Here is a 10,484-nt window from a genome sequence, read left to right as displayed (position 1 = left end):
CTTGGCATTCTCTTGATGAGCTTCAAGAGGTAGTCCCCTGAAATGGTTTTCACTTCACAGGTGTGCCCTGTCAGGTTTAATAAGTGGGATTTCTTGCCTTATAAATGGGGTTGGGACCATCAGTGACGTTGAGGAGAAGTCAGGTGGATACACAGCTGATAGTCCTACTGTATAGACTGTTAGAATTTGTATTATGGCAAGAAAAAAGCAGCTAAGTAAAGAAAAACGAGTGGCCATCATTACTTTAAGAAATGAAGGTCAGTCAGTCAATTGGGAAAATTTTTAAAGTAAGGGCTATTTGACCATGAAGGAGAGTGATGGGGTGCTGCGCCAGATGACCTGGCCTCCACAGTCACCAGACCTGAACCCAATCAAGATGGTTTGGGGTGAGCTGGACTGCAGAGTGAAGGCAAAAGGGCCAACAAGTGCTAAGCATCTCTGGGAACTCCTTCAAGACTGTTGGAAGACCATTTCAGGGGACTACCTCTTGAAGCTCATCAAGTGAATGCCAAGAGTGTGCAAAGCAGTAATCAAAGCAAAAGGTGGCTACTTTGAAGAACCTAGAATATGACATATTTTCAGTTGTTTCACACTTGTTTGTTATGTATATAATTCCACATGTGTTAATTCATAGTTTTGATGCCTTCATAGTTATGAAAATAAAGAAAACTCTTTGAATGAGAAGGTGTGTCCAAACTTTTGGTCTGTACTGTATATATATGTCTATATGAGGAAATATGGATATATAAGTCAAATGTTCTAGTACATAGGTACCGCTTCTCTCTCTCCGGAGAACAATTTATTTCTTCCACTGGTGCTTAGTGGGGGTGTGTTCTTTTTATCTTCTCAGGTTTCCTGTCCAAATGGGAGGTCCTGAGTCACATAGGGTGCCGTTATGGGTATCGAGAAAAACAATTAACGGTAAGCAATGTTGTTTTCCTCTGCAAATGGCCATTGATCTGAATTGCCCTTTGCTTAAATGAGGATTTCCTAACCACTGGAAAAAAATTCATATCTTGTGGAAACCCTACCAATCATTTTTTGTTCGAGAAAAGAAAGGCTAGAAACAGTAATACAAAGGTATTTAAAAATTACTACACCAGAATTTTTTATTTTTTTATTCAGGCCCCAAACTGCAAAAATAATTCAAAATCTAGATTTAAACCCTAGATGTCTGGTCCCATAATTAACCTTGATAAGATCGGATGCCTAAATCAGGTCCCAGACCAGACCCCAGATCAGTCCAAAAAAAGGCTTTCTTCTCGTCATGCCCAGCTTTTCTTCTCTTAAAGACCCCGGCCTGCCCAACCGTCCTGACATTAGTCAGCTTTAAGACTTTGGATGCGAGGCAGAACATGTCATCCTGATTCATGGCATCTTTGCTGATCTGGAACTACTGAATGTTGTGTGGAATCCTACTGCAGTCCCATGGAACCTGAATCCCAGTTGGGCAACCCTGAATTAGATTCATGTTTTATAAATGTGTTTAAGCCCTAAATAATACCCTTTATTCTATAAACCAGTGGTGTCTGGAGCTCAATATTATCTCTACCTATATCTACTATTTTTCCAATCAAAACAATGGACACCTTGGTGGAACCCAATAGACTCCATTAAGACACGTGATAGATCCAGCAGAGTGGTGAGCTGAAGGTTTGGTATTTGGTCAGTAGGATAATTGATCTGTGGCACACTTGTATGAGCATGAAAGAATATGAAAACATATTTAAATAAAAACTTTACAAAGAGGAATATACATTATATTTATAAATTATGTTAAATAACACATAAAATATTCTGTTATCAATCTGACATCAGCGTTAATTTTCATTAGCAACAGTGAAATAAGTTCAGTATCAATAACGAAATGCTTTAAAATGTATTAAGCTGCTTTCACAATTGCGTATTTCCATCAGCATTTGTAAGCCAATTCTAGGTGTGGATCCAAAACACAGATGTGCAAATGTTTCAATTATACCTTTTCTCTATGTAGGTCCAAATCCTAGTTTAGGAAAAATACTGTGAAGGTGGCCTAATAGAGGTTAAAAGGCATAAACCAGTTTAAAGGGGTTATGCAATTTCAAGAAACCCCCCACATGTGTCGGGCCTCTCAACGGTAATATACTTACCGCGCATCGCCACTGTAGCTTCTCCCTGCACACGGATGAAAACATCCGGTGTCGGGGGGAGCAGCCAATGGCAGGGGAGGATAGGGACCAGCCTCCCTAGCATTGTGGGTGATGCTATGGAGGCTCGTCCCCATCTGCCATTGGCTGCTCACCCCGACATCGGATTTTTTCATCCGTGTGCAGGGAGATGCAGCAGTGGCGATGTGGAGACCAAGAGCAGCGCCGTGAGCGGGGTAAGTATATTACCAGTGGCACATGTGGGGGGGATGGGGGTTCTTGAAATTGGATAACCCCTTTAAACCATAGATGTGACTGTGACCAATTGTGTCCATACCTGAGTAATAATACATTAGCACAACACCTATGTAAGACCTACAGGTACAATCATTACTATGTCCTTAGTAGGCATGTACTGCTGCGCCACACTTATAAATAGCATTCTTTTTAAAGGAGTTGTCCGACTTACTAGTTTCAACAAAGCCAGCAACTGTCATAAATAAAATAATGTATGCTCACCCATTTCATCCCCTGCCGCTACCAGTAATGCTGCTCTGATTCTCCCTGCCACTGCAGCCATGACGTCATCTTCTTGGCTGTAGTGATGACGTATCGGTATACACTTTGCTGCAGCCAATCACTTGACTCACGCAAAAGAAACAAAAGTTGATCGTAGCACTGGAAGTGATGTGGGATGAAATGGGTAACTATGCATTCTTTTATAACCATTGCTAGCTTGGGGGAAACATATTAATAAGTTGAACAACCCCTTTAAGCTTTAAAGGGAGTCTCTTAGCACTTTTGACCATGCTGCAGTGCTGACAGCGCTAAGTAGGGGCTGGCAAGAGCAGCACAAACATAACTTTTATGGAGCTTTACTCATCAGGAGTAGTGAGAATATGAAGCATTATTCTGCCAGGTTCTGCTTTCTCAAGCGCCCAGGGTTGGATTAACTGTGAAGTGCTCTCTGGACTGAGCTGCTTCACACCTTCTCTTCTCAAAGTGACAGCTTTAGTCGTCTCCTTGTTGGAAGCTACAGCTGTTACTCAGGGCAGGTGTGGGGCTGTGATACAGAGAGCACTTCACAGTAATGCCCCGCCCTGAGCACTTGAGATAGCAGAACCTGGAAGAATAAAACTTCATATTCTCACTACTCCTGATGAAAAGCCCCTAAAAAAGTATGTTTCTACTGTTCTCCCCAGCCCCTACCTAGTGATGTCCGCTGTTTAGCATGCTTAGAACTGCTGACAGACTCCCTTTGAGTCTATTTATCATATTGCTTTCTTTTAATGAAAAAAATACAAGACATATGCATTACCATTAAATATAAAGTCATAGGAAGGTGGAAATGGTTGCTCATTAGTTTTGCTTTTGCACAGATGAAATAGTTGGGAACTCATTCCAGTGTATTGCTCTCAATAAGACATTGCTGGTATACAATACAAGCTCCATTTGTCTTACAAATGTTTCTGGAGTTGTAAAGCACTGCAGTACATGTTCATGCTATATCAATAAAACATATTACAGTCTTCTGTAAATAAATCAAAGTTCATCTAAGATAAACCTCATGTTCTTCTTCATACAGACTTAATAATCCTTCTTGATTTTCATCTGTATCTGGTAGGTCTTTCCAGAGCAATATGCACATTCCTAGCAAACCAGAAGCAAATGTTAGTTAGTACAGTTTTAAATTTTTTCACAGCTCAAACTCAGTTTGTCTATATTTTTTTGCACATTTTATGACATTGAAAGTTTTGTAAAAATGCTGAAAAATATTTCATTGTATGCACGCTGCCATCTTAGACCTCTGAGAGCCCAGAAGCACAATGTCCATAAAGTGTGATAAAAATCTTGCATCAGGCTGCACCAGTCTACTATGTCAGAAGAAAGGTGGTCATTTGGCAAACATGCCACTGTCCTCTTCATCCCAAATCAATAGCTTCCTGAAATCAGACAGTTGTCATTCCTTTGACAGGCTCCCTCGACCACTTCAAGCAGTATTGGAGACCTGGTGTGATCTATGCTAATTCACTACCTGAAGAGCTGCAACCCTACAACATAGTTAGGAAACTGGTCCTGAAATAACACAAGGTTAACTAACTACTGCCCTGGTGGTGAATTCCATGTCATTATTGATATATTTTTTTTAATCCTGAAATCTTGCAGTTTTCACTCTGGCCACTGAGCCTCATTACAGACTGACACTTCCTGTTCTGTAAAGATCACTTCTCAGCAGCAATCTTATCATCACAAGCCGGATTACAATAGAAGATAACATTTCTGTATAGATAACACATGATCCACAATCCAAAATAGGTGATGACACTGCTTATTTACTCCCCCTCCCTGTACAATGACCTCCGTCACACAGCATGTCTAGAATCCTCGCCCATAGAATTGAATGCACATCTCCAGGCCCCTGTCGTCCATGTGAAAAGCATATCTGTGCCCTAATAATCATTTACAAAAAATAGAATAAGACTACTATCAATCAGAAAAAATGTGCATTAGCATATGGCTTTTTTTTAAACTAAGTGGCTTCCAATATGGTGAAGTTCAACATCTTCTGTGACCTCCAGATGAAGTGACTAAACTCTACCTCTCTTCCATCTTTAGTCAACCAGCTCCTTAAATCCCACCAATCTATGTCCAGTACTCAAAAACCTCCCAAGACAGTAATGTTGGATTCATTTTCAAACAAATACCAGGGAATCTTGAATAACCCTATTGATTCTGATGGAGTTCATCATAGTTCCTGGTTCCAGGGACAAGAACGGTTCTGTAGACTGCCATATTCTTACTGTCTAAAGAATCATAAAATTAAGAGAAACCCTGACAGAATACAAGTGTGAAGAAAGCCTACTCAGCTCTGTTCATCTTGTCTCCTTACTTCATTTCCTCACTAATCTCTAGCTTCCATCCATGTCCACAGTATCCAAGAACTTCATCTGTTTATCATTCTTCTCACTGTCTGGTGTCCAGGACTTCCTCTCCCTCAATTTCCACAAATTACCAATTTATAACCTGGCCTAATGTCTCCCCCACATGCTGTCGCACTACTGACTAATAAGACGGAAATGACAAATTCATTCCCTGACCGCTCATTATTCCATATTGATTGTAAGATGGAGTGAACACTATATCTCATCTAGTTTGTATTGCATACTTCACAAAAGTCAATTCTAAAGAGTCCTTGGCAAAATCCCAAACCCAGAATACAAATAGGTCAATATTACAAAACACACTATGTTAAATTTTTAATTTAATAAAATAAAACAAAACGAGCACGTATTCATGAACGATGCACTATAGTGTAGTAAGTCTTCGATCCTGCAGGTGGCACTCTTATCCAGCGAACGCAAACAAATACCTCCAAATAAAGTCTACAACTGCTTATGCAAATTGAAAACAATGGCAATATAACAAAACTATTCAATGGTGTCCTAATAATAGGCAATCTGGCCAAGAGGCTCAGAAATCGTGACACAATTACAGCCATTTTACAACGCATTTTAATGTATTCAGCATCCCCCAGTGGTTCATCAATATTCTCTGCTCTCCTCTTCCTGCCGATATAGTCCATAAGTCATTCTGTCACCATGTCAGCGTTTTACCAGCACTGCATTAATGTGCTCATAGGATCCGGTGCATTCTGTACAGTGCTACATTGTACACGGTGATACAGGTTTGTACTCTTTAGCCATAACTTTTCTACAATCAAAAGAACTGTAAGAGCAATATAAACAGTTAAGTAGAAAAGGACACTGTGTGATGTTGACTTAATCATTGCTTCTCCACACAGATTTCAATTGCATCTGCCAAATAGTGTCCCGGGGAATGCTAAACATGTGTAACTTGGCAGCTGTCCCTCCCGCACGGATCACAGGCATGCAAGTCCTGCTTTATCACCAGTAAACACCTGTACATGGAACATCACCATGTAGAAAACAATGGCTTCTTAAGTAGTCAGCTCGCTGAGCCAGAATAATGTGGGCATTAATAAGGTGCTCATTGTCACAGGCCTTACAATGCAATTATGCATAAGTCCTATAGTGTACTGTGGTTCCTAATATTTATTTTTATCAGAAAACAGATAGTAATAAAATAAAAGGCCATGATCTATTATAAAGTTTATAAAAATATGAGTATGTCCAAGCACTGTGCCCCCTCTCCTCCATTCTATACTGCATATAAGACTAGCAGAGTACAGATTGACCTGCAACTGCACAATTTACACTGGCCAGAGTTGCCAGCTTTAGATGTCTTTGGTGGTAGTTTTCGGTGTCATTAGAGTTTTAGAGCAGTTTTTGGTTGAGGTGTTCCTGCTTCCTCATTGACATCTATAAAATCCACAATCAAATCTACTTCAAAGAAATAACATGCTACTTCTAAAGCCTCTTTCAAATCAGCTACTGAAAAAACTCTGGGTGCACAAGGTGGAGTTTTTTTTACATTAAAGTCAACAGGGAAGCTGTTGGTGGAGTTTCAAATGTGGATTTAGCAGTGTAAAAAGATAATTACACTTACCGGTAATTTTAGTTTCCAGAAACCATGACACACCGAAGAGAGACTGAGGGAAAGAGGGAGAAAGAAGGATCCATCCCTACAGCTGGAGAAGAAGCCTTAAAAGAGAATGCCGACTTCCGGTTCCGGTGCTGAGATGCAGGACGCAGAGTGAAGAAGCTCTGTGCTTCCCTCTTATGAAACCTGGCTCCGCTCAAGCACAATCGACAGTAAGGGGATCCCCCAAGTGGGAATCGGTTACCTGCATCACCGGACACCCCGGTCCATGGACCGGTATCTCCTACGGAGTGGAAGATATTAAGCAACAATGGTACGTCCGCAGGCACCATGCTTAGCAAGATTGGCGGATTCCCGCCCTGCCTCTCCGGCCAACGACAAGGATACAGGCATGGATACTGCCCTGACACAACTCTCACAGCCTGAAGAGCTCACTGAGCCTCGTAGAATTGACTATAAATCGCTGACCATTGAAGTGGCTAAAAACCTGGCCCCCGACGTTAGGGAGACTGTATCTAAAACCCTGTTGGTGTCTTTACAACAACTACATAATGTGTGCTTTGAAGAAATGGAGCAGAGATTAGCATCAGCGGAGGAAGACATGGCCAAGGCTAACTATCGTTTACAAGACCTCCAAAAACAGAATATTATATTGAAAGACCGTCTAGAAGATTTGGAAAACCGATCCAGACAAAATAATCTGCGGCTACTGGGCCTACCTGATAGTGTGCAACCCCAGGCCCTCAAATACATCTGTGAGAGGGAGCTGCCAATGGCACTGGGTCTAGAAGGGAGGCACAAAGTAGAGAGAGCTCACCGGGTGGGACCTGCCTTCGTGACGCTACACCATCATAGCGAGGGGACCCAGAGAACCGTATCCAAGCCCCGTCAAGTCATTATGAGGTACCTCGACTACTGCGACAAAGAAGCAATATTGGGAGCATTTAGATCCAGAAAGGTGCCATTGACAATAAGAGGGCACGCAGTGCTGATATTTGCAGATTACTCAGCTTCAGTGGCGAAAAAACTGAGGGAATTTAGCCAAAAATGCTCAGCTTTATACAAAAAACAAATCAAATTCCAGCTACAATATCCAGCCAAGTTGAGGGTAATCAACAGGGATGGAACAGCGACAACTTACCATGACCCATCAGCGGCAGACGACTTGCTATAACCACTACTGGGCAAAGGGGATGATTTTTACCCAGGACTGATACTGTATGGAACCGCACCACAGCAAGATCCCGCCGAAAGCCCAGAATGGAGAACAGTGAAGAGACAAAAAGGGAGCAGATCGGAGTGGGAGACACAATCCCGGGACAGACGCTCGCCTAGAAGCGGCAGGGCTTTCAATAAGCAGTGCTAATGTTTTTCCATTGCCCTATCTTGGAGGGGCTCTTGATATCCTTATCATTGTATTTTGATGATGATATATATACAGTTGCAAGAAAAAGTATGTGAACCCTTTGGAATGATATGGATTTCTGCACAAATTGGTCATAAAATGTGATCTGATCTTCATCTAAGTCACAACAATAGACAATCACAGTCTGCTTAAACTAATAGCACACAAAGAATTAAATGTTACCATGTTTTTATTGAACACACCATGTAAACATTCACAGTGTAGGTGGAAAAATTATGTGAACCCTTGGATTTAATAACTGGTTGAACCTCCTTTGGCAGCAATAACTTCAACCAAACGTTTCCTGTAGTTGCAGATCAGACGTGCACAACGGTCAGGAGTAATTCTTGACCATTCCTCTTTACAGAACTGTTTCAGTTCAGCAATATTCTTGGGATGTCTGGTGTGAATCACTTTCTTGAGGTCAGGCCATAGCATCTCAATCGGGTTGAGGTCAGGACTCTGACTGGGCCACTCCAGAAGGCGTATTTTCTTCGGTTTAAGCCATTCTGTTGTTGATTTACTTCTATACTTTGGGTCGTTGTCCTGTTGCAACACCCATCTTCTGTTGAGCTTCAGCTGGTGGACAGATAGCCTTAAGTTCTCCTGAAAAATGTCTTGATAAACTTGGGAATTCATTTTTCCTTCGATGATAGAAATCCGTCCAGGCCCAGACGCAGCAAAGCAGCCCCAAACCATGATGCCCCCACTACCATACTTCACAGTTGGGATGAGGTTTTGATGTTGGTGTGCTGTGCCTCTTTTTCTCCACACATAGTGTTGTGTGTTTCTTCCAAACAACTCAACTTTGGTTTCATCTGTCCACAGAATATTTTGCCAGTTCTGCTGTGGAACATCCAGGTGCTCTTGTGCAAACTGTAAACGTGCAGCATTTTTTTTTTGCACAGCAGTGGCTTCCTCTGTGGTATCCTCCCATGAAATCCATTCTTGTTTAGTGTTTTACGTATCGTAGATTCGCTAACAGGGATGTTAGCATATGCCAGAGACTTTTGTAAGTCTTTAGCTGACACTCTAGGATTCTTCTTCACCTCATTGAGCAGTCTGTGCTGTGCTCTTGCAGTCATCTTTACAGGATGGCCACTCCTAGGGAGAGTAGCAGCAGTGCTGAACTTTCTCCATTTATAGACAATTTGTCTTACTGTGGACTGATGAACAGCAAGGCTTTTGGAGATACTTTTATAACCCTTTCCAGCTTTATGCAAGTCAACAATTCTTAATCGTAGGTCTTCTGAGAGTTCTTTTGTGCAAGGCATCATTCACATCAGGCAATGCTTCTTGTGAAAAGCAAACCCAGAACTGGTGTGTGTTTTTTATAGGGCAGGGCAGCTGTAACCAACACTTCTAATCTCATCTCATTGATTGGACTCCAGTTGGCTGACACCTCACTCCAATTAGCTCTTGGAGATGTCATTAGTCTAGGGGTTCACATACTTTTTCCACCTGCACTGTGAATGTTTACATGGTGTGTTCAATAAAAACATGGTAACATCTAATTCTTTGTGTGTTATTAGTTTAAGCAGACTGTGATTGTCTATTGTTGTGACTTAGATGAAGTTTAGATCACTTTTTATGACCAATTTGTGCAGAAATCTATATAATTCCAAAGGGTTCACATACTTTTTCTTACAACTGTATATATATATATATATGCAGGCGGGGGTGGGTTAGCTTACCAATTGGGAGGAAGGTGTGTCAATCTTGTGAATAAGAGTTGAGAAAGCAAACAGTTAGATAGGTAAGCTTAAAGCAATATATGTCTCTACAGCTAGTATCATTGGAACCATGGGAGAGTTAAAATTATGGAGGGTCTTGAGGGACGGGAATGTATGAGATATGTACGATAACTGTAACGTATACTATAATAAACAAAAATAAAAAAGGTCAAGTGAAGAGGGATAGCCTGCAGCCCAGAAAAAAAGGAGGTAAGGAAGAAAAAAAAAAAAAAAAGGAGAAGAGAGAAAACAAGAAGAAGAAGAGGAGATGTTTATAGGGAGGAGGTTATGTTTAAAGGGAAGAATTTACAAGTTTTGGGTTTTAATTTGGAAGGTTTGCAGCCTCTCTGGAGTCTCAGGTTATATCCTGGTTTTCCCAGTGCGATCATACACCAGATATATTTACTGCTTTATGAAAGTAATCTCCTGGAACGTTAAGGGCCTGAGGTCCCCACATAAGAGATGGATGGTGCTTCGACATCTTAAAAAACGTAAACCCGATATAGTTCTCCTACAAGAAACTCATTTGGAATCTGGGGATTTTGACTGCATGAAAACATTGTGGGTGGGACAGGTGTTGGGGCAGAAGGTGGGAGTGCTAATCCTGATTAATAGACAGTTAAATTGTTAAGTTCTAGGATCTTTTGCTGATGGTCAGGGACGATGGGCAGAGGTATCTCTGCAGGTTCAGGAGACCCG

General features: G+C 41.3%; 1 protein-coding gene across 1 annotated transcript in view; it reads right to left on the bottom strand.

The window, feature by feature from the left end:
* Positions 1-2,345: 2,345 nt before the first annotated feature.
* The window catches only part of FAM72A (family with sequence similarity 72 member A), a 58,582-nt gene continuing 50,443 nt past the window's right edge, over positions 2,346-10,484 (bottom strand). The window contains exon 5 of the mRNA XM_040421842.1: positions 2,346-3,776. Coding sequence (XP_040277776.1) covers positions 3,676-3,776 — 101 coding nt within the window. The 3' untranslated portion in view covers positions 2,346-3,675. The remainder of the gene's footprint in view (positions 3,777-10,484) is intronic.

Source organism: Bufo bufo, chromosome 3 (genome assembly GCF_905171765.1).
Source record: "Bufo bufo chromosome 3, aBufBuf1.1, whole genome shotgun sequence".
Lineage (NCBI taxonomy): Eukaryota > Metazoa > Chordata > Amphibia > Anura > Bufonidae > Bufo > Bufo bufo.
This window is presented reverse-complemented; position numbering and strand designations above follow the sequence as displayed.